This window comes from Lithobates pipiens, unplaced genomic scaffold (genome assembly GCF_037356315.1).
Source record: "Lithobates pipiens isolate NorthernLeopardFrog02 unplaced genomic scaffold, aLitPip1_a1.2 Scaffold_8, whole genome shotgun sequence".
Taxonomy (NCBI): domain Eukaryota; kingdom Metazoa; phylum Chordata; class Amphibia; order Anura; family Ranidae; genus Lithobates; species Lithobates pipiens.
This window is the reverse complement of record NW_027507903.1, coordinates 675775501-675800792: the sequence shown is the minus strand read 5'-3', so window position 1 is coordinate 675800792 and position 25292 is coordinate 675775501. Positions and strand designations below refer to the sequence as shown.

At 47.2% G+C, this 25292-nt stretch overlaps 1 protein-coding gene across 1 annotated transcript in view; it reads right to left on the bottom strand.

The window, feature by feature from the left end:
* The window catches only part of LOC143962522 (C-type lectin domain family 10 member A-like), a 67012-nt gene that overhangs the window by 22247 nt on the left and 19473 nt on the right, over positions 1-25292 (bottom strand). Inside the window, exons 2-5 of the mRNA XM_077471796.1 lie at positions 24561-24641; positions 24056-24166; positions 15607-15645; positions 5450-5488 (exon numbers count right to left, since the gene is read on the bottom strand). Coding sequence (XP_077327922.1) covers positions 5450-5488; positions 15607-15645; positions 24056-24166; positions 24561-24641 — 270 coding nt within the window. The remainder of the gene's footprint in view (positions 1-5449; positions 5489-15606; positions 15646-24055; positions 24167-24560; positions 24642-25292) is intronic.

The following is a 25292-nucleotide window of genomic DNA, read 5'->3' as shown; positions in this document are numbered from 1 at the left end:
TTGCCAAGTTCTACTTCATGTTGTTTTCCTGTACTGTTTTTACTGAGTAATTATGGTTAGTGGGTTTTATCTATTAAGCTGCCTAGAAGTCAGGAGGGGGTTAAGATGCCCGCTCTCAACTGTTGTGTCATGGCTCTGTCCCCTTTTGGAGGGCTGTAAATACAAGAGGAGGCAACCTATCGGAGCCCTTTTGATGGGGAATTGCAAGGAGGACTGCAGAAACATGTACTATATGTCTGCTATAACTTTTGGGGGCTTCCTCTTGGTGGGTAACCAGTCGGAGTACCATAGACGGGTTCATGGTATTTACTCAAAGAACTTTGCTCTATTTGAAGGTATGAACTGGGGCAGCCTGAAGTTAGGATGAGCTAGAGTTGTGTATGGAAGAATCTGTGAGAGACTGATGTTTACATTGCTCTGTACCTGCACAGGTTTTCAGTAAAAGTTCTAAAAGTGTCTGGCCCGATGCTCATTCAAAAGAAATGCATGCATGGCATATCAAAAGAACAGGGCTTAGGATGGGGATAAAGAGAATTTTGTGTGAACACATTACAACAATTTTGCCTGCAGTGGAGTGGAGAAGGTGATATTGCAGCTGTCAAGGGTAACTGGAGATATGTTGGGTGATAAAGTAGCCAGTCAGAAGGAAATGGTGGTGACCTGGCTTAGGTGACAGAAGTCCCTTGTGGTGAGGGAGTTTGTGAGTTTAACCGCTTCAATAGCGAATTATGGCCCACATCCAGGGACTGATATTGCAAAACGGGGTACCCCATGTACCCAGCCTGGAGGTCAGCGAAGGCTAGAGCAAAGGAGGGCCCTCGGGAGTGGGGAAGCTTGGAAACATGTGAAGAGATGATCCCTGTATGTGTCGGGGAGAAGCCTCATAGTGGGAGTGAGGTGACATGTCGGGCTGTGCTGGTGAGTGGGTTACAGGCTCCCCGGTACCCACTCAGAATTGCAGCATCCATTGGGAGAAGTCAGAGTACAGTTAAAGTGAAGTGTGGGTAACTAAGGAGTGTGACGTACACAAAGGGTTTACTGTGCAAGCCGGACATGCTTGTTTCTAAATTAGAGTGCAGTCTTAAGACTGTTCTCCAGTGACCAAGGCCTGTGCTTGTGAGCACAGGCATTAGAAAGCACCAGGAGAACGTTAAGCCCTGACCAAAACTCTACCCACCCCAATTGGGGGTCACACTCTTCTACTAAAGAGAAGGATCAGGCAGGCTGAACTCTGATTCTAGAGACTTAGTCATGTGACCATAGTGAGATTTTGGAGAAGCGGTGAACATGATTGTTACCATTTATGATCACCATGGAACATGGTGGACTGGGCAGTGGAAATTTTATCTGATAATAGCTCTGCTTTAAAGCCCAAATTCAATTTAATAAAATACACTGCCGAGGACAAAAACCGACCCATGATGTCAGGATCCATCCACTACTGAAGAAAGGAGAGGACCTGTGATGTAATGGGCCCATGATGTCAGAATACTCCTACTGCTGAGGAGAGAAGAGGATCCATGACTACAAAGGTCCACAACATCAGGGCCCACCCAATGCTGAGGGCAGAAGAAGGACTCTGATGTCCTGTGGCCAGAAAGGAAACCTGATCTGCCATGTTTGAATGGTGTGGTGGCTTCAGTTTGTGCAACTCTGTCTCCACCCTTGTGTAGGTGTTTGCCTATTGCACTACAGTATTGTAATACACCTGTTTTGGTGGTGTAACACTATGCCGGCTCCTTTGGGACATGTTTAAGGGATTCATGTACTGCACAAGCCGCACTATTAACCCCTTATGCAGCATACACATGATCGGATTATCCGCCCGTGTGTGGGCTCTGGGGGACTTTTTGTTCCCAAAAGTCCGGCGGACTTAGAAAGAAGTCTTGACTTAAAATTGTCCGCCGGACTCGGCAGTCCGCCGAACTTTTGAAATTAACGGACTTGCCCAAACACGGAATAAAGTCTGTTCATTTTGAACATGGCTCCAGGAAGACGTGACTAGCGAAGGAAGTGGATGTCGCCGCCTCCATCGGCGAGATTGACACCTTGCCTGGTATGGATTTAAACGGGAACCCCTATGCTGAAAAAACGGTGTGGGGGTCCATACCAGATCCTTATCCGAGCATGCAGCCCAGCCGGTCAGGAAAGGGAGTGGGGACAAGCGAGCACCCATCCCTCCCCCGAGCCATACCAGGCCGCATGCCCTCAACATGGGGGGGTGCTTTGGGGAAGGGGGGACCCTGAGGTCCCCCACCCCAAAGCACCTTGTCCCCATGTTGATGAGGACAAGGGCCTCTTCCCGACAACCCTGGCCATTGATTGTCGGGGTCTGCGGGCAGGGGGCTTATCAGAATCTGGGAGCCCCCTTTAATAAGGGGGACCCTACCCTATGTGAATGGGTATGGGGTATGATGTAACCCTACCCATTCACCTGGGGAAAAAAGTGTTAATAAAAAAACACAACACAGGTTTTTAAAATACTTTATCAGACAGCTCCGGGTGTCTTCTCGCTGGACTCCTCCGCTATCTTCTGCTATTTTACCGCTAGCTATTTTACTAGCAGCGGAGCCTGGCTTTCTCCTCTATCTTCTTGCAGCTTTGTTACTAGCGTTGGCCCGGTTTCTTCTTCTTCTTTCTTCTTTCCTGTTTCTGCTTTCTTCTTTCTTCTTCTTCCTTCCGATGTTGACCCAACACTCTCTCTGGCCATAATGGCACGGATGCGTTGTGCCGCGACTTATATAGGCATAAGGGGCGGGGTCGCCGGTATCCCAGCATCCTCTGGGACTGTGACATCGTAAGGGGTGGGGTCACCATGTGACATCAACCGATGACTCCGCCCCTTTTGAGTATATAAGTTGCCGCACAACGTGTCCCTGCCATTACGGCCAGAGAGAGCGTTGTGTCAACATCGGAAGGAAGAAGAAGAAGCAACAAGACCGGGCCAATGCTAGTAAAAGAGCTGCAAGAAGATAGCGGAGGCCCGGCAAGAAGAACCGAAGAGCGGGACAAGACCACAGAAATCGTAAGAAGACCCCTGGACGCTGGCGGCGAAAGAGGAGAAAGCCAGGCTCCTCCGCTAGTAAAAGAGCTAGCGGTAAAAGAGCAGAAGATAGCGGAGGAGTCCGGTGAGAAGACCCCCGAAGACGGAAGAAGACCCCCAGAGCTGTCTAATAAAGTAATTTAAAAACCTGTGTTGTGTTTTTTTATTAACACTTTTTCCCCCCAGGTGAATGGGTAGGGGTACATCGTACCCCATACTCATTCACATATGGTAGGGGGCCAGGATCTGGGGGCCTCCTTATTAAAGGGGGCTTCCAGATTCTGATAAGCCCGCAGACCCCGACAGCCAATGGCCAGGGTTGTCGGGAAGAGGCCCTTGTCCTCATCAACATGGGGACAAGGTACTTTGGGGTGGGGGTGCCGCATGTTGAGGGCACATGGCCTCGTACGGCTCAGGAGGGGGGGGGGGGGGCGCTCGCTTGTCCCCACCCTCTTTCCTGAAGGGGCAGGCTGCATGCTCAGATAAGGGTCTGGTATGGACTTTGGGGGACCCCCACACAGTTTTTTGGCATGGGATTCCCCTTTAAATCCATACCAGGTGACGTGGCTATGGAGGTGTCAGTCTCGCTGATGGAGGCGGCGACTTTGACTTCCTTCGCTAGTTCCGTCTACCTGGAGTCACGTTCAACATGAACGGACTTTACTCCACGTGTGGGCAAGTCCATTCATTTCAAAAGTCCGGTGGATTGTCCACCAGACCTAGTCCGCCGGAAAGGTCCGGGCGTGTGTGGGCAAGTCCGCTCATTCGGAAAGTCAGGGGGGTTGTGCGCCGGACTAAGTCCGCCGGATAGTCTGATTGTGTGTACGCGACATTAGTGTCTTGCTGGTTGGAGTTCCTGAGGATCACATCAGCTTGTGTTGGTGACTCCTAAAGACCTATACACATTGAGCGCTTTTTTTTTTTTTTTTTTTGATCTCTTTAAATATTAGAGCTAAACATCTTTCAGTAAGAGACTGTGTTCTATAGTGATGGAATCACATGGTGGAATATCCTTCTACCTCCTCCTCCACAGAATTATGTATGCAGGATCCCCTTCCACCACCTCCTCCTCTACAGTATTATTCATGCAGGATCTCCTTCCACCACCTCCTCCTCCACAGAATTATGTATGCAGGATCTCCTTCCACTACCTCCTCCTCCACAGAATTATGTATGGAGGATCTCCTTCCTCTACCTCCTCCTCCACAGAATTATGTATGAAGGATCTCCTTCCACTACCTCCTCCTCCACAGAATTATGTATGCAGGATCTCCTTCCACTACCTCCTCCCCCACAGAATTATGTATGGAGGATCTTCTTCCACTACCTCCTCCCCCACAGAATTATGTATGGAGGATCTCCTTCCACTACCTCCTCCCCCACATAATTATGTATGCAGGATCTCCTTCCACTACCTCCTCCCCCACATAATTATGTATGGAGGATCTCCTTTCACTACCTCCTCCTCCACAGAATTATGTATGGAGGATCTCCTTCCACTACCTCCTCCTCCACAGAATTATGTATGTAGGATCTCCTTCCACTACCTCCTCCTCCACAGAATTATGTATGCAGGATCTCCTTCCACTACCTCCTCCTCCACAGAATTATGTATGCAGGATCTCCTTCCACTACCTCCTCCTCCACAGAATTATGTATGGAGGATCTCCTTCCACTACCTCCTCCTCTACAGAATTATGTATACAGGATCTCCTTCCACTACCTTCTCCTCCACAGAATTATGTATGGAGGATCTCCTTCCACTACCTCCTCCTCCACAGAATTATGTATGCAGGATCTCCTTCCACTACCTCCTCCTCCACAGAATTATGTATGGAGGATCTCCTTCCACTACCTCCTCCCCCACATAATTATGTATGGAGGATCTCCTTTCACTACCTCCTCCTCCACAGAATTATGTATGGAGGATCTCCTTCCACTACCTCCTCCTCCACAGAATTATGTATGTAGGATCTCCTTCCACTACCTCCTCCTCCACAGAATTATGTATGCAGGATCTCCTTCCACTACCTCCTCCTCCACAGAATTATGTATGGAGGATCTCCTTCCACTACCTCCTCCTCTACAGAATTATGTATACAGGATCTCCTTCCACTACCTTCTCCTCCACAGAATTATGTATGGAGGATCTCCTTCCACTACCTCCTCCTCCACAGAATTATGTATGCAGGATCTCTTTCCACTACCTCCTCCTCCACAGAATTATGTATGCAGGGTCTCCTTCCACTACATCCTCCTCCACAGAATTATGTATGCAGGATCTCCTTCCACTACCTCCTCCTCCACAGAATTATGTCTTCAGCAACTTCCACCAAAATATTTTGCATATATTGGAAGTAACTTCTGAAGCCACTCAATAGCAACCCTGAATTCCTACACACTCACCATTCTTCAGCTGTAGAATTTCCTCTTGGAAGCTTTTATCTAATGAGAAAATAGATCATGTCAGAAAAGATCCCTTGACTGTTGGGGAGCTCAGAAAAGCAAATGCAGCTAGAAAAAAAAAAAAAACATATAAAGGCATTATCAACAGATTGCACCGAAGTCTGAATATTTTGGATCTTCACATTTTTGTTCTTGTAATATATAAAAGATGAGCTTGCACTGAGTAAATGGATACCCAACAAATAGCATTGGCATCAGGCATGTACTGGCCATTGGGCCTACTGGGAGTTTCCCGGTGGGCCGATGGCTCAGTGGGCCAATTTCAGTGACAAAGTAATGGCTGCGCGGCTTACCCTCAACTTCAGTCAGTGATGTGAGAAAGTTGAGAAAATACAGAGGAGAATAAGTGAAATAATAAAAGAGGTTAGTGAGGACTCATGTTATGCTACTTATGTTTTTCTGCACAATTACGTATAGTTTTATATACTGTTTTTGTGCTTGTTTGCAAAATTAAAGTGGGCTGGTCTGGATGAAGTCCAGGGACAAATTTTTATCCCAGTCCAGCCCTGATGGGCATGCATAGTATTTCTGATATAATGGGGACTCTAAAGGTTTGTCCTGTAGGAACAGAAACTGGGGTGCTCCCTAGGTAAGGTGTGGCACAGGAAAAATTCTATGGTGATGTTCTTAAGGGACCCAGTGCCTCCCGATTTGAATGGTGCTACCTGGTCTGGTCATGGGCTGGGAAGGCAGAGAGCCCAAGTTGCCAGTGCCACCTGGGATTTGGTCACTCCAGGGGTGCTCTTATTATCGCTTGGGAAACCTACTATGAGAATGGCCATATTATTTTTTCTTGGGCTAGGGCTGATCAGGATAATTTTTGTTACCAGGTCACACGATCTAGCCAATGCACTAGCATGGGCACTTATTTGTTTAATTTTGTTTTCTCTCCATGTATGTAACTAGCTTTTTTTTTTTTTTTGATTTTCAAGTAAACTGTTTCATTCCACTGTTATCAGCACGATAACTTTTGACAAGTTCTCCAACAACGAGATAAAACCAGCCTGAGATTTGTGTCGTGGTGGGTGCTATAAAAAGATTAGCAGAAAGCTTGCCTATTCACAGCAAAGCTCCGCACGTTCCTTCCTTCCTCTGCCTATGTGGAGTGGGGGGGGGGGGTGTGCCTTTCCTCCAATCACCTGTTACACAGTGTATGCCAAGAATATCCATACCCAGGTCAGCACGATCCCGCGAGCCGTCATAGTTGTACATCGGCTCCTATAAGTGGGATAGCGGGTGTGCACCGGCGGTCGTGATGACCACCAACCATGCACGATTGCAGGAGCGAGAGGCAGAACAGGGACATGTGTGTAAAATGCACACATCCCTTTTCTGTGAGGAGAGGAGAGGAGAGGTAGATCGTGAGTTTCTAATAGCTAGGAACTAAGATCTGTCATCTCCTATAGTCAGTTCCCTCCCCCTACAGTTAGAACACACACTAGGGAACACAGTGGCGGACCCCATTGACTTTAATGGAAGGTGAACCTTAAAAACCTACAGGTCATATTTTCAGCCACAAAATACTTACTAGCTGTGCACACATAATCCCACCACATGGACACTGACATAACAAAAGTATTAAGTGAATCTGGGATCGACAACGACAAGCATTCTTTTTTTATCTGTGAAATTTTGACAATTCAGGAGTGCATGAAGGCCATGGAGAAGAGGCAAGGTCAGGGCAGGCTATGAAGGGGGTGCAGGAGATGATCAGTGCCAAAGTCAGGGCAGTGCAGTCCTCTGCCCGGCCCTTACCCCCACCTATGCAGGGCTCCACTGCGGTGGTCCGGAGGTGCCAGTCCAGTGCTGATCCTCAACCATGGTGCTGGCACTGCCTGCTGATTGGCTTCTCTGCTGCTATCTCCCTCACTGACACCAGCACTGAGATAGAACACTGACACCAGCACCGCGATAGAGACTGAGCACTGATACCAGCACTGTGATAGAGAGCACTGACACCACACCAGCACCAAGATAAAGAACACTGACACCAGCACTGTGATAGAGAGCACAGAGATAGAGATCACTGACACCAGCACCGAGATAGAGAGCACTGGCACCAGCACCGTGATAGAGAGCACTGACACCAGCACCGTGATAGAGAGCACTGACACCAGCATCGAGATAGAGAGCACTGACACCAGCACCGAGATAGGGAGCACTGACACCAGCACCGTGATAGAGAGCACTGACACCAGCACCAAGATAGAGAGCACTGACACCACACCAGCATCGTGATAGAGAGCACTGGCACCAGCACCAAAATAGAGAGCACTGACACCACACCAGCACCATGATAGAGAGCACTGACACCAGCACCGTGATAGAGAGCACTGACACCAGCACCGTGATAGAGAGCACTGACACCAGCACCGAGATAAGAGAGCACTGACACCACACCTGCACCGAGATAGATAGCACTGACACCACACCAGCACCGAGATAGAGAGCATTGACATCAACACCGAGATAGAAAGCACTGACACCACACCAGCACCGTGATAGAGAGCACTGAGACACACCAGCACTGTGATAGAGAGCACTGACACCAGCACCGAGATAGAGAGCACTGACACCACACCAGCACCATGATAGAGAGCATTGACACCAGCACCGAGTTAGAGAGCACTGACACCAGCACCGAGTTAGAGAGCACTGACACCACACCAGCACCGTGATCGAGAGCACTGACACCAGCACCGTGATCGAGAGCACTGACACCATCACCGTGATAGAGAGCACTGAGACCACACCAGCACATGGCCTGGTACGGCTCAGGAGGGGGGGGGGGGCGCTCGCTCGTCCCCACCCTCTTTCCTGAACGGGCAGGCTACATGCTCAGATAAGGGTCTTGTATGGACTTTGGGGGACCCCCACACAGTTTTTGTGGCATGGGGTTCCTCTTTAAATCCATACCAGGTGACGGGGCTATGGAGGTGTCAGTCTCGGTGATGGAGACGGCCACTTTGACTTCCTTCGCTAGTTCAGTCTACCTGGAGTCACGTTCAAAATGAATGGACTTTACTCCGTGTGTGGGCAAGTCCATTAATTTCAAAAGTCCGGTGGATTGTCCACCGGACCTAGTCCGCCGAAAAGGTCCGGGCGTGTGTGGGCAAGTCCGCTCATTCGGAAAGCCAGGGGGGTTGTGCGCCGGACTAAGTCCGCCGGATAGTCTGATCGTGTGTACGCGGCATTAGTGTCTTGCTGGTTGGAGTTCCTGAGGACCACATCAGCTTGTGTTGGTGACTCCTAAAGACCTATATACATTGAGCGCTTTTTTTTTTTTTTGATCTCTTTAAATATTAGAGCTAAACATCTTTCAGTGTGTTCTATAGTGATGGAATCACATGGTGGAATATCCTTCTACCTCCTCCTCCACAGAATTATGTATGCAGGATCTCCTTCCACCACCTCCTCCTCCACAGTATTATGTATGCAGGATCTCCTTCCACCACCTCCTCCTCCACAGAATTATATATACAGGATCTCCTTCCACCACCTCCTCCTCCACAGAATTATATATACAGGATCTCCTTCCAGCACCTCCTCCTCCACAGAATTATGTATGCAGGATCTCCTTCCACCACCTCCTCCTCCACAGAATTATGTATACAGGATCTCCTTCCACCACCTCCTCCTCCACAGAATTATGTATGCAGGATCTCCTTCCACCACCTCCTCCTCCACAGAATTATATATACAGGATCTCCTTCCACTACCTCCTCCTCCACAGAATTATGTCTTCAGCAACTTCCACCAAAATATTTTGCATATATTGGAAGTAACTTCTGAAGCCACTCAATAGTAGGGATGAGCTTCGTGTTCGAGTCAAACATCGCCTGTTCGCCCGTTCGACGAATTCCGAACGTTATGGGCCGTTCGCGCCAAATTCGTGTGGCGCTCACGGCCCACAATGCACTGCGATGGCGCAGTGCAGTGCTGGCTCATGATTGGCCAAGCATGCACTGTGACCCCGCATGCTTGGCCAATCACAGCGCCGGCAGTTAGGAGAGCCATGATTGGCCATAGGCAGGATGCCTGTGGCCAATCATAGCTCATAGCTCATAGCTCAGGCTGTGCAGTACATGCCCCACACTATATAAGGCCGCCAGCTCAGTATACACCGCTATATTCACCTATATAGCTAGCGATATATCTATCTTTTATAATAGAGCTTGCAGTCAGTGTTAGGAGCTTGTGCGTGCTGTCTGCGTGCTCTGAACCCAGTATACACCACTATATCCACCTATATAGCAAACTATCTTGCTAGTTTTAAATAGAGCTTGCAGTCAGCGATAGGAGCTTGTGCGTGCTGTCTGCGTGCTCTGAACCCAGTATACACCGCTATATCCACCTATATAGCAAACTATCTTGCTCGTTTTAAATAGAGCTTGCAGTCAGCGGTAGGAGCTTGTGCGTGCTGTCTGCGTGCTCTGAACCCAGTATACACCGCTATATCCACCTATATAGCAAACTATCTTGCTCGTTTTAAATTGAGATTGCAGTCAGCGGTAGGAGCTTGTGCGTGCTGTCTGCATGCTCTGAACCCAGTATACACCGCTATATCCACCTATATAGCAAACTATCTTGCTCGTTTTAAATAGAGCTTGCAGTCAGCGGTAGGAGATTGTGCGTGCTGTCTGCGTGCTCTAAACCCAGTATACACCGCTATATCCACCTATATAGCAAACTATCTTGCTCATTTTAAATAGAGCTTGCATCAGCGGTAGGAGATTGTACGTGCTGTCTGCGTGCTCTGAACCCAGTATACACCGCTATATCCACCTACATAGCTCTTCTCTATTTGAGCCATCTGCCATCTGCAGGAGTTAGTGGACGTTGTGTGTGCCTCCAGCACAATATACACTACCCAATTGTTGGTTATCCCAACTCCCTTCAGGCCATTACCATGTCTGGAAGGCCAGCAAGGAGATGCAGACAGGCGTGAGCCGATAAAAGAGGGCAAGCAGGCTCTATGTCTAGAGACAACATTGCTGGTCGTGGACGCAGTGCATCGTCATCATCAGCACGTGGCCATGGGACACGCTTGTCCTTGTTTTCGGCAGCTGGACATGTTGAGCCGCAACATGCCAACGACTTGGTAGAGTGGATGACCAAGCCCTCTTCATCCTCCTCATCCTCTCTCACTCAGTCTCAGGGTACTAGCAAAGCAGCTGCCAACGCATCGTCTTCCCTCCTCTCAATGTCATCATCAGTGACTCCTTCCCTAGACCCACCACGTCCTCCTGAGGAGTCTCCTGAACTCTTTGAGCACAGTGTTGGGTACATGCTCCAGGAGGATGCCCAGTGTTTTGTAGGCTCTGATGATGATACTCAGCTAGAGGAAGGCAGTAGCGTGAGCGCAGAGAGAGGGGATGCTCAAGAAGGACAGCAAACTGGCAGTCATGTTCCACAAGCTGCAGCATACTGCCAGGTTTGCTCCAGCGATGAAAAGGGAGGGGATGATGAGGGCACTGACTCCACGTGGGTGCCTGGTAGGAGAGAGGAGGAGGAGGAGGCACATGTCCAACAAGGCAGGATGCCCTCCGGGGGCCAGCTTAGGGGCAGCACACCGACTGAATCCCACCGCAGAGCTCCGCCTGTGCAGGGCGCTGCCTCTGCGCGTTATTCTAAAAGTTCTTTGGTGTGGGCCTTTTTTGAGACGAGTGCATCAGATCGCACCGCTGCTATTTGCAACATATGTCTCAAGCGTATCTCGCGTGGCCAAAACATCAGCCGCTTGGGCACCACATGCTTGACCAGACATATGTTGACCTGCCATGCAGCTCGTTGGCAAGCGTACCTCAAAGACCCACACCAAAGAACAAAGCGGAACTCTCCTTGCTCCTCATCAGCTGGGATTTCCAACCCCACTAGACTTTCAGTCCTCTCTGAAACCTGCTCTGAGAGGAATGAAGGTGTAGAATTAGGTGTGTCACAGCCAAGTGCTTCCGGCAATCTGCTAGCAGTACACCCACGTCTGATTATAGCAGGCAAATGTCCCTGCCCCAGCTGCTGGACCGGCGAAAGAAGTTCACTCCCAGCCATCCACATGTCCAGCGGTTGAATGCTAGCTTGGCTAAATTGCTAGCACTTCAACTGCTGCCTTTTCAGTTGGTAGACTCGGCCCCCTTCCGTGAGTTTGTACAATGTGCGGTTCCTCAGTGGTAGGTCCCCAAACGCCACATTTTCTCACCGAAGGCGATTCCGGCTCTCTACCGGCATGTGGAAGGCAATGTCCTTGCCTCGCTGGACAGGGCGTTCAGCGGTAAGGAGCATATTACCGCTGACTCATGGTCCAGCAGGCATGGACAGGGACATTACCTGTCTTTCACGGCCCATTGGGTCACTCTTCTGGCAGCTGGGAAGGATGCAGGACAAGGTGCAGTAGTGTTGGAGGTTGTTCCGCCACCACGCCTCCAAAATGCTACTATTGGTTGTGACACACCTCTCTCCTCCACCCCCTCCTCTTCTTCTTCCTCCATGGCCTCTTCCAGTGCTCAGTCCTCAGAACCAGCGGTGCTCCGTAGGCGTTCCAGGGGCTACGCAAGTACGCAGGCAAAACGATGCCATGCCGTGCTTGCGCTGGTTTGTTTGGGGGACAGGAGCCACACTGGGGCGGATGTTTTGTCAGCTCTGCAGGGGCAGGCCGAGAGGTGGTTGACGCCACGCCAGCTTAAGCCAGGAATGGTGGTTAGCGACAATGGCACCAACCTCCTCTCCGCCCTCTGACAGGGACAACTGACCCATGTGCCCTGTGTAGCTCACATCCTTAACTTGGTGGTGCAGCGGTTCTTGGGCAGGTACCCGGGCTTACAGGATGTCCTGAAGCAGGCCAGGAAAGTCTGTGTGCGTTTCCGCCAATCATTTAATGCCTGTGCTCGGCTGGCTGAGCTCCAAAAGGTTTTGAACCTGCCCAAGAACCGCCTTATATGTGACATGCCCACCAGGTGGAACTCAACGTTGGCCATGCTGCAGCGGCTGCACACGCAGCAGAGGGCCATCAATGAGTATCTGTGCGACTACGGCACCAGGACAGGGTCAGGGGAGCTCAGTTTTTTCTCACCACGCCAGTGGGGCATGATCAGGGATGCATGCACTGTCCTGTCACCGTTTGAGGAGGCCACAAGGATGGTGAGCAGTGACAGTGCATGCATCAGTGACACTGTACCTCTTGTCCACCTCTTGGAGCATACGCTGCGTGGAATAATGGACAGGGCACTTGAGGCAGAACAGAGGCAGGAAGAGGAGGACTTCCTTGCCTCTCAAGGCCCCCTTTATCCAGACAGTGTTCCTCCTGCTGTGCCACCCATCACACAGGAAGAGGATGAGGAGGAGGAGGAGGATGATTGTGTCAGCATGGAGGTGGAGGCTGGCACTCAGCATCAGCAGCAGCAGAAGTCTTGTAGGGATGATTTACAGTCCCAAGAAACCCGTGGACTTGTACGTGGCTGGGAGGAGGTAGCTGCGGATCATGTTGTCCTTAGTGACCCAGAGGACTCCAGACTGAATGCCTCAGCTAACCTACACTGCATGGCCTCCCTGATCCTGCAAAGCCTGCGGAAGGATCCTCGTATTCTTCGGATCAAGGAGAGGGACCATTACTGGCTGGCCACTCTCCTTGATCCACGGTACAAGGGTAAGGTTGCCGACCTTATCTTGCCATCGCAGAGGGATCAGAGGATGAGACATCTCCGGGAGGCCTTGCAGAAAGGTCTGTGCAACACGTTCCCAGAGACTGGGAGGTTACAAACTCCTGGTCATGGACAACGTGTTGCTGAGGCATCGTCAGAAGGAGCGGTGGAGAAGGTGGCCGTCTGACCGATGCTTTCAGACAATTTTTTAGTCCGCAGCCCCAAGGTATGATCGGTTCCAGCAACCATCGCCAGCGTCTGATTTACATGGTGCAGGAATACCTAGGGGCAAGGTCAGACTTGGACACCTTTCCCACCGAAAATCCTCTGGCTTACTGTGTCTTGAGGATGGATCACTGGCCAGAGCTTGCACAGTATGCAATTGAGCTACTGGCCTGTCCTGCATCCAGCGTTCTTTCGGAACGCACCTTCAGTGCTGCTGGTGGCTTTGTTACCGATCACAGGGTGTGCCTGTCCACCGAATCAGTTGATCGACTGACCTTCATCAAGATGAATCAGTCTTGGATCACCCACAGCTACCAAGCACCTGAAGCTGATGTAACAGAATAATTTTTTTTGAAATATCACATCCCTTCAAGACTGCCTATGCTGATGCTGAGTGACTGTCCTGTTATGTTGATTGTCTATCCTCTTCCTCTTCCGCTGATATGTTGGAAGAACATTTCTGGTTCTGGGTGATGCCATCAGCCCAATTTTTCTGCCCCTGTTTAACAGGGGCATTTAATTACAATTGTTTATGCAATGCTTTACAGCAGGGCTAATTCCTGCACTACAACTAGAGTATATGGAAGAGGTTGCAGTGTGGTGGCACCAGCACCAGTGCCTAAGGCCCAATTTTTCTGCCCCCTTTTAACAGGGGCGTTTAATTAAAATTTTTGATGCAATGCTTTGCAGCAGGGCTAATTCCTGCACTAAAACTAGGGTATATGGGAGAGGTTGCAGTGTTGTGGCACCAGCACCAGTGTCTAAGGCCCAATTTTTCTGCCCCTGTTTAACAGGGGCGTTTGTTTACAATTTTTGATGCAATACTTTGCAGCAGGGCTAATTTCTGCACTAAAACTAGAGTATATGGGAGAGGTTGCAGTGTTGTGGCACCAGCACCAGTGCCTAAGGCCCAATTTTTCTGCCCCTGTTTAACAGGGGCGTTTAATTACAATTTTTGATGCAATGCTTTGCAGCAGGGCTAATTCCTGCACTAAAACTAGAGTATATGGCAGAGGTTGCAGTGTTGTGGCACCAGCACCAGTGCCTAAGGCCCAATTTTTCTGCCCCTGTTTAACAGGGACATGTAATTACAATTCTTGATATAATATTTCACAGGAGGGCCCGTTCCTGTGCCCACCCAGATTAACTGTGAGGACTTATAGTGTTGTGGCACCAGCACCACAACCACCAAAGGTCAATTTTTCTACCACTGTTCAACAATGGCATGTAATTACAATTCTTGATATAACCGTTCCAGCGCCCACCAAGAGTCACTTTGAGGGCTTACAATATTGGGGAAAAACCAACACCTTGTTACGCCATTTCTGCAGAGCATATAGGGCAGGCCCCTACTTTCAAACATCCAACTTACAAGCATCTCCTACTTGCAAACGGAAGTAGACAACAGCAAGTGAGATGAAAAAAGACGGACGGCAAAACAAATTATACAGGGAAGATAACCCTTCCCTATATTTTCCAAAAAGCTTAAAAATATTTTTTTTGACTGGAGCTACACTTTAAAAATGTACCAGTTGAAAATTACAAACAGATTCAACTTAACACAACAAACCTACACAGTCCCTGTCTTGTTTGCACCGCCTGTATACTGCTGTTCTGAGTATATAGGGCATGGGGGCCACACGTATTTTCTTTTTTTAATATGGGTACGGGGTTCCCCTTAATATGCGTACAAGACCCAAAGCGGCTGGTAATGGGCAGGGAGGGCTACCCATGCCATTTTTCTCAATGATTTTCAACCATATTGCAGGAACCAGATATAACATTAAAACCGCAAGCAGTTTTAAATGACGTTATTTCCATTAAATGTCATTTTGTGCAGGAACTGTTCTAAACACGGGAAACATGTGGCACTTCACAGGCATACTACAGACACCCCCCAGGCACGATATTTAAAGGAATATTTCACTTTTTTTTCACTTTAATAGTCATTAAAATCACTGCTCCCGCCAAAACAGGCTTTTTTAAAACTTTTTTTTACATTGACCCATTTCCCCTGGGGCAGGAGCCAGGTCCCATAACCCTTTTTAGGACAGTATCTTGCATATTAGCCGTTAAAATTAGCACTTTTAATTTCGAACGTTTGAGTCCCATAGACTTCAATGGGGTTCTAACGTTCATACGAATTTGGGGTCCGTTCGAAAGTTCTGGTGCGAACCGAACCGGGGGGTGTTCGGCTCATCCCTACTCAATAGCAACCTTGGATTCCTAAACACTCACCATTCTTCATCTGTAGAATATCCTCTTGGAAACTTTTATCTAATAAGAAAATAGAAAATCATGTCAGAAAAGATCCCTTGACTGTTGGGGAGCTCAGAAAAGCAAATGCAGCTAGAAAAAAAAAAAAAAAAACATAGAAAGGCATTATCAACAGATTGCACCGAAGTCTGAATATTTTGGATCTTCACATTTTTTGTTCTTGTAATATATAAAAGATGAGCTTGCACTGATTAAATGGATACCCAACAGGTCAAGCTTTAAAATTGTGTACATGGGGTAATGTGGTTGCTTTTAATAATTTCCTATAATTTTTATGAATTTTATTATATTTTTTTTAACTTGCTTTTTATTTTTTTGTTTAACTTTATTACTATCACAAGGGGGCTAACAAGCTCCTTTTGTAGTAGTATTGGCATCAGGCATGTACTGGCCATCGGGCCTACAGGGAGTTTCCTGGTGGGCCGATGGCTCAGTGGGCCGATTTCAGTGACAAAGTAATGGCTGCGCGGCTTACCCTCAACTTCAGTCAGTGATGTGAGAAAGTTGAGAAAAAAACAGGAGAATAAGTGAAATAATAAAAGAGGTTAGTGAGGACTCATGTTATGCTACTTATGTTTTTCTGCACAATTACATATAGTTTTATATACTGTTTTTGTGCCTGTTTGCAAAATTTTAAGTGGGCTGGTCTGGATGAAGTCCAGGGACACATTTTTATCCCAGTCCAGCCCTGATGGGCATGTATAGTATTTCTGGTATAATGGGCACTCTAAAGGTTTGTCCTGTAGGAACAGAAACTGGGGTGCTCCCTAGGTAAGGTGTGGCACAGGAAAAATTCTATGGTGATGTTCTTGAGGGACCCAGTGCCTCCCGATTTGAATGGTGCTACCTGGTCTGGTCATGGGCTGGGAAGGCAGAGAGCCCAAGTTGCCAGTGCCACCTGGGATTTGGTCACTCCAGGGGTGCTCTTATTATCGCTTGGGAAACCTACTATGAGAATGGCCACATTATTTTTTCTTGGGCTACGGCTGATCAGGTTAATTTTTTGTTACCAGGTCACACGATCTAGCCAATGCACTAGCATGGGCACTTATTTGTTTAATTTGGTTTTCTCTCCATGTGTGTAACTAGCTTTTTTCTTTTTTTTTCTTTTTTATTGATTTTCAAGTAAACTGTTTCGTTCCACTGTTATCAGCATGATAACTTCTGACAAGTTCTCCAACAACGAGATAAAACCAGCCTGAGATTTGTGTCATGGTGGGTGCTATAAAAAGATAAGCAGAAAGCTTGTCTATTCACAGCACAGCTCTGCACGTTCCTTCCTTCCTCTGCCTATGTGGAGTGGGGGGTGTGTGCCTTTCCTCCAATCAGCTGTCACACAGTGTATGCCAAGAATATCCATACCCAGGTCAGCACGATCCCGCGAGCTGTCATAGTTGTACATCGGCTCCTATAAGTGGGATAGCAGGTGTGCACCCGCTGCCCTGCGGGGGTGTTGATGCTTGTGACCGGCGGTCGCGGTGACCACGCACGATTGCGGGAGCGAGAGGCAGAACAGGGACATGTGTGTAAAATGCACACATCACTGTTCTGTGAGGAGAGGAGAGGAGAGGTAGATCGTGAGTTTCTAATAGCTAGGAACAAGATCTGTCATCTCCTATAGTCAGTCCCCTCCCCCTACAGTTAGAACACACACTAGGGAACACAGTTAACCCCTTGATCACCCCCTCCTAGTGTTAACCCCTTCCCTGTCAGTGACATTTATACAGTAATCAGTGCATTTTTATAGCACTGATCACTGTATAATTGGCAACCATCCCAAAAAATGTGTCCGCCATAATGTCGCAGTCTTGAAAAATATCGCAGATCGCCACCATTACTAGTAAAAAAATAATAATAAAAATGCCATAAATCTATCCCCTATTTGTAGATGCTATACCTTTTGCACAAACCAATCAATATACGCTTATTGCAATTTTTATTACCAGAAGTATGTAAAAGAATACATATCGGCCTAAACTGAGGAAAAAAATTGGCTTTTTTTTTCTTTGTTCCATGATTAAATCAAAAATAATAGGGGTGAGTGGACATCCCTGACAGGTACCATTGGTGATGTCAAAGGTGTTAGATAAAAGTCTGGAGGTCCACACTAGGGACAGAGTTTACATCTCAGATTGCTGAGAGAATAGGGCCACTAAAGCCGTATTTCAAAAGAACCTCCTTAAGATAATTCCAGTGCACCTTGTCAAAGGCTTTCTCCGCATCAAGAGACAAGAGCAGAAAAGGTCCTCGCCTGCGCTCTGCCTACTGAATCAGTTCTATAAAACGACGAGTTCCGTCAGAGGCCTGCCGTCCTAAAACAAACCCTACCTGATCCTTGTGGACCAGGGATGGGACATATTGGGAAACTCTGGAGGCTAGTAATTTGGCAAAATGTTTTATGTCTATGAGTAGTGAAATGGGACGATAGTTAGCTGGATTGTCCATAGGTTTGCCTGGTTTGGTGATTGTCACTATAAGGGCTTCTAGTGATTCTTTGAGGATTTTACCAGAGTTTGTCAAGGATGAAAATTAGTGATGGATGAACTTCCAATGGGACGTTTCGCGAACACGGCCAAAAGTTTGTGAACCGCTAAGTTCGTGGCGGGCCCCATTGACTTTAATGGAAGGTGAACCTTAAAAACCTACAGGTCATATTTACAGCCACAAAATACTTACTAGCTGTGTACACATAGTCCCACCACATGGACACTGACATGACAAAAGTATTAAGTGAATCTGGGATCGACAATGACAAGCATTCTTTTTTTATCTGTGAAATTTTGACAATTCAGGAGCGCATGAAGGCCACGGAGGAGAGGCAAGGTCAGGGCAGGCTATAAAGGGGGTGCAGGAGATGATCAGTGCTAAAGTCAGGGCAGTGCAGTCCTGTGCCAGTGTCCCAGTGTGCCAACCTGTGCTTGAGCCCCTCCCTCTGCCCGACCATTACCCCCACCTATGCAGGGCTCCACTGACACCAGCACTGAGATAGATAGCACTGACACCAGCACCGAGATAGAGAGCACTGACACCAGCACCGAGATAGAGAGCACTGACACCAGCACCGTGATAGAGAGCACTGACACCAGCACCAAGATAGAGAGCTCTGACACCACACCAGCACCGTGATAGAGAACACTGACACCAGCACCTTGATAGAGAGCACTGACACCAGCACTGAGATAGAGAGAACTGACACCAGCATCGAGATAGAGAGCACTGACACCACACCAGCACCGAGATAGAGAGCACTGACATCACCAGCACCGAGATAGAGAGAGAGAGCACTACCACTGATACCGGCACCGAGATAGAGAGAGAGCACTGACACCAGCACCATGTTAGAGAGCACTGACACCACACCAGCATCGAGATAGAGAACACTGACACCAGCACTGAGATAGAGAGCACTGACACCAGCACCGAGATAGAGAGCACTGAGACCACACCAGCACTGTGATAGAGAGCACTGACACCACACCAGCACCATGATAGAGAGCACTGACACCACACCAGCACCATGATAGAGAGCACTGACACCAGCACCGTGATAGAGAGCACTGAGACCACACCAGCACCGAGATAGAGAGCACTGAGACCACATCAGCACCGAGATCAAGAGCACTGACACCACACCAGCACCGAGATAGAGAGAGAGCACTGACACCAGCACCGAGATAGAGCACTGACAGCAGCACTAATACCAGCAACTCGCTGCGGGACCCAAAAATATGACACCGCTCAACCTCTTCAAACAGGAGGGTAAGGGCATAAAGTACGGTGTGCTTTTTTTGTACAAGGAAGTGAGCCAAAGGTAGAAAAAAGGTCTGTGTGCTCGATTAAATAAATGGTTTATAGAGTTATGCATATACATGGTCTACTGGTCACATGTGTTGAATTCCTCTGAGATCCATGCCTCATTCATTTTTATAAATGTCAGATAGTAAACACTGTCGTGAGCTAGGCGAGTGGGCTTACTGGTCACGATCCCCCCTGCTGCGCTGAACATCCTTTCGGACAGGACACTGGACGAGGGGCAAGCCAACAGTTCCATTGCAAATTGGGCAAGCTCTGGCCAGAGGTCAAGCCTGCCCACCCAGTAGTCCAGGGGTTCATCACTTCTCAGAGCATCCACATCGGCCGTTAACCCGATGTAGTCAGACACCTGGCGGTCTAGGCGTTCCCTGATGCTGGATCCAGATGACACCTGTTCTGGTATGGATATTAAGGGGAACCCCGCATCAAATTTAAAAAAAAAATGATGTGGGGTCCCCCTAAAAATCCATACCAGATCCTTTATCCGAGCACGCAACCTGGCAGGCCGCAGTAAAAGAGGGGGGGGCGAGAGAGCGGCCCCCCTCCCTCCTGAACCGTACCAGGCCACATTTTGGCACGGGGGTTCCCCTTAATATCCATACCAGACCTAAAGGGCCTGGTATGGAATTAAGGGGGACCCCCATGCATTTTTTTTTTTTTTACATTTTGGTTCGGGGTTCCCCTGTGGGAACCGTTTTTATCAATTAACTTTTATGTGTAGAACGGATTGACAATTCATTATAGCCACAAGTAGTTTTAAATTACTTTTTCCTTTAGAAATGTAATTTTGCTGTCAGACGGTTATAAACACGGGAAACATGCGCCCCTTTACAAGCATACTATAGACACCACCCAGGTATGATATTTAAAGGAATATTACACTTTTATTGTTTCACTTTAATCATTATTAAAATCACTGCTCCTGAAAAAAACGTCAGTTTTTAAAACTTTTTTTTGGATTGATCCATGTCCCCTGGGGCAGGACCCAGGTCCCCAAACACGTTTTAGGACAGTAACTTGCATATTAGCCTTTAAAATTAGCACTTTAGATTGTGAACGTTCGAGTCCCATAGACTTTAATTGGGTTCTAAAGTTCACACGAAGTTTAGATCTGTTCGCAGGTTCTGGTGCGAACCGAACAGGGGTGTGTTCGGCTCATCCCTACCGGGGAGGGAAAATGGCTAATTGGGCCCAATTTGGACATTTTCACTTATGGGTGTACTCATTTTTGTTGCCAGCGGTTTAGAAATTAATGGCTGGGTGTTGAGTTATTTTGAGGGGACAGCAAATTCACACTGTTATACAAGCTGTACACTCACTACTTTACATTGTAGACAAGTGTAATTTCTTCAGTGTTGTCACATGAAAAGATAGAATAAAATATTTACAAAAATGTGACTGAGGGGTGTACTCACCTTTGTGAGATACTGTGTGTGTGTGTATATATATATATATATATATATATATATATATATATATATATATATACATATACATATACAGTATATATATAGTGGCATAGGGGGATTGTTCAGCTCAGTGGTGGATGCGTTTTCATGTAGTGAGTCCACATCAGATGGGCGTTTATAGTTAAGGGCCTGTTAGCCCACGTTTATTAAATGATAAAAACAAAATCCACTCAAGAATCCCACGCAGGGGTTTAAACGTCATTCAGACACAACTGAAAATACAAGCCCACCTGGCTACTCTTCAACAGCACTGCTGCTACAGGTACTGGTCCCTCAAACCACCAGCTCTTCCAGGCCCACAGTCTTGGATGCACACAGCTTCAGGCTTCTTAAATGCACGCAGCTTCAGGCTTCTTAAACGCATACAGGTTTTCAAGCCCCTCAATGCACACAGCTTAGCTCTTCACACAGAGACACTCACTAGGAGCCGCTGCTCCAACTCCACCTTCCTTCCCCCTTCTGCTCTCACCAGCCCCTCGTCATATGGGCTGTGTGCAGCTGGGCACACACCCTGCTTGCTCCTCAAGACCTGGACACAGGGTTGGAGATCGCGTCCCACCCATGACTCTCAGGGATCTCCAAACTACAAATCCCATCCAGAACTAGCAAAACCTGGATGGAGAAAACTGAGAGAGCCATTTTCTCTATTTAAACTCTACACTCTATATATATACTGTATAAATATATATATATATATAATATCTTATACTATGGTGTGCTCTTTGTTGGGTTGTTTGGGGTATGGCTGTATTCAACTGTTCTATTGTGTCTGTCTGCCTTGGGTATTATGGGATGTGTATGTAGATTAGCTGTGAGAGGGCAAATTCCTCCAACAGCTCTTCCTGCTGATTGGACAGTCTACTGAAGAGATGTTTGAATATCTCTGCATACCTTTGTTTCAATAAACAGTTCCATGTTGCAGTTTTGTAACTGAGCTAGTCTCGCCTGGTTCTTACAATATATGGGCTGTAATATCTGAAGTTCCAGACTGGGAGAAGCAGTGTGCTGACTGACGCACTCAAGCAGAAAGAAGCCTGATGGCCAATCATCTTTCCTTCCTCGATTGATGATGGATCAGCATTGCTTGACAGCATGATTTACTATTTACACCATGGGGCTTTTTCTTAAATTAAATTACAGTTCATGTATTTAGCATTTAGTTCATGCCACTGCCCCCAATCAGGTAGGGGGCAGTGGCATATGGCATATATGGGGACCTTCCTATTTTAATGAGGGCTTCCAGATTCTTATAAACCCCCCTGCAGATCCTCACTACCATGGCCCAGAATTGTGTGGACGAGGCCCTTGTTCCCATCAATATAGAGACATAATGCCTTACCAAGGGGGCCCCCTATTGCAAGGGGCCCACCAAATGATGAGTGAATAAGGACTGGTATAGTTCATGAAGGCCGTACACTTATTGCCTCTCCCTTTTTGTCTGGATGATGCCATTGATCCTATATGGCCATGACAATATGACAATATGGAGTCAATGATGTCATCAGGTATCCCACTCATGCCGCGTACACAAGAGCGGACTTTTCTGACGTACTAGGTTCGATGGTCTTTCTGACGGAATTTCGACAGACTTTGTGAATTAACGGACTTGGCCACAAACAATCACACCAAAGTCCGACGGATTCGAACATGATGACGTACGACCGGACTAGAATAAGGAAGTTCATAGCCAGTAGCCAATAGCTGCCCTAGCGTCGGTTTTCATCTGTCGGGCTAGCATACATACACGAGCGGATTTCTCGATAGGAACTGGGTCCGGAGCAGTTCCAGCAAAAAAAAAAAATGAAACATGTTCTATTTCTAAAGTCCGTCAGATTTTTGGACAGCAAAGGTCCAATGGAGCCCATACACGATCGAATTGTCCAACTGATTCACTCTGTTGGACCTTTGCTGTCGAAAAGTTTGGTCGTGCGTACGTGGCATTAGTTACAATCATCCTGTTTCTATTTGTAAGCTACCATTTATCAGCACATATTCTTCTTTTGAAATAACACCTCCTACAGGTGCCTCATTTTACAGGCAGGTTTTGGTCATTCCCCAGTCATGGACTTGTGCATTTTTAATGTTTCAATTTAAGTCTTAATAAAAAATCCACTCCCCACTGAACTATTTTGTAACAATTTTTTAACGATCTTGCATTGGTACATGTTCCCCTTAGCAGTGCCCATCTAACAATGTCCTTTGTTTGCATATTAGCCTTGACAATGGCCAGAAAAAAAAAAAAAAGTTTAATAATCCCCTCAAAATGACATCAGTAGGGTGTGCATTAACATTTGCACTTTGAGGATATTTTGTTGTGTTCTCTGAATGTGAGCCAAGTTCAAGCACATTCACACAACTCTAATACACACACATGCAAAAGATAGAGGAAATATGTTACATCTGTAAGAAAGCGGGGACGTGTGATGTCAGTGTTTGCTGAGAACGCAGTGGGTACCTGCCCCAACCACATCCTTAGCAACCATTGGCATCACCCATTCCATTCATCTAAATGGCCACAGATGCTAAGCTCATGGTGGGTACCTGCACCTGCTGCTCCCCTAGCAACCATTAATAGCAGGAAGCTGCCATGTTTGTTCACAATGAACATCCTAAAACCTTTTGGCTTACAGCTAGTCAACCTGTACAGGGTCCCACGATTTAGTGGTGGCCCTGTTTTTCACTCTTTATCCCATGTGCGCCCCTTCTTCTTACATTCCCTAATCCACTTCCCTTCACTAAGCATCTCCTGAACCCTACATCTCCTGTGTGTATTTCCCCCTAACATCTTTTAAACCCCTTTCCCTTACATCCCTTGCAAACCCTCACACCCTCTGCACACCCTTACGTTTTCTTCCTGAATACACTCATCAGTGTCCTAAGGTGAACAGAACACCTACTTGAACAATCCCCCCATGCCACAAGTGGTGGACAATGCGGGCATGTAGAAGGTGGAATCCGGGTCCTTGCTCCATAGCTCCCCCCCAGGCACCAACTCCCCCCCCTCCCCACCCCTGAATACGATTATGGTAAATAAATCCCTGTACTGCCAATGCTTAAACAGTACACTTTTCCTTTCTCTTTTAGTTTCATGTAATAATCCAAATGATAATTATAGTAGAGATACTTACAGTAAATGAAGAGGAAACTCATGAGGATGACCACAGTAATGAAGGCCAATATTAGGAGGACCCCCAGGATCAGTATCACCCGGTTCTTTGTACTCCTGGAAGGTGGAATCTCTACAGACAGAGGGGATAGTGAATAATCCTGTGTGTATCAGCCGGTATAATGATCCTCCAGAATTCTTATCTCAGATAAAGACATTTTATATTTTATCTGTGTTATACAGTATATCTCTATTGCATCGTGTTATTTCACATAAATCAATATATTATGTCATGCAGCATACAGTATATCATATCTGTGTGTGAAATTTATACTGAAGCATGGAAACCAATGAGATGCTGGTTTTTATTACCTTTATACAGAGATAGTAAGAGGTGATATCTGATTGGTTAATTTGTTTTATAGATCCAGTATAGCAGTATTGGTGGACGTGTCCTATAAATAGAGACTCGGGTCCTCAGCTGTCTATAATGGATGAAGAGGATACCCCTCATTATAATAACTTACCTTTGGCTGTTGCTGTATTCCCCATCCTTCGTACATTGAGTTCACACAAGTTGGTATATACAGCGTCCTCACAAAGTTCATCTATTAAGGAACAGAGACCTTCATATAAAAACCTAAGATTCCAGGGAGGATATTCAGGCAATGCAATGCAGATATAATGGAGCACTGTGAGAGCGATATATACTCTCCACTCAATATTCTTTTCATGAGACTGGTGACATCATCTAATCCTAGGCCATGGGTGCTCAACCTATGGCCATTCAGCTGTTGCAGGGGTTGTAAGCTCCATCATGCCTCTTCCCTTGGGAGTCATGCTTGTAGCTGTCAGCCTTGCAATGCCCCATGGGACTTGAAGTTCTGCGACAGCTGGAGGACCTCAGGTTGAGTGCCCATGCCCCAGGCAAAGTCCCTGACTGGAGCTCAAGGATGACTTTACATGATAAAAGTTGAAACTGACATGCTCAGGTCTCACATAATTCTGGACAGACATTCAGTCTTTGATAAATAATGCTGGTATGAGAGAAATATTACCACCCCAGTTGGCCTTGGGTTTAGAAGATTGGCCCAGACATTCCCATCCAGTCCTGACACACATCTTCATTGCTGCTCGTCTAACCATAGCCTGTAAATGGAAAAGCAGTACCATTCCAAACCTTCAACAAGCTATGGCCACTGTCAACCAACACATGCACCTGGAACACATGTTCACCAAAGCCAATCTAACCATGACAA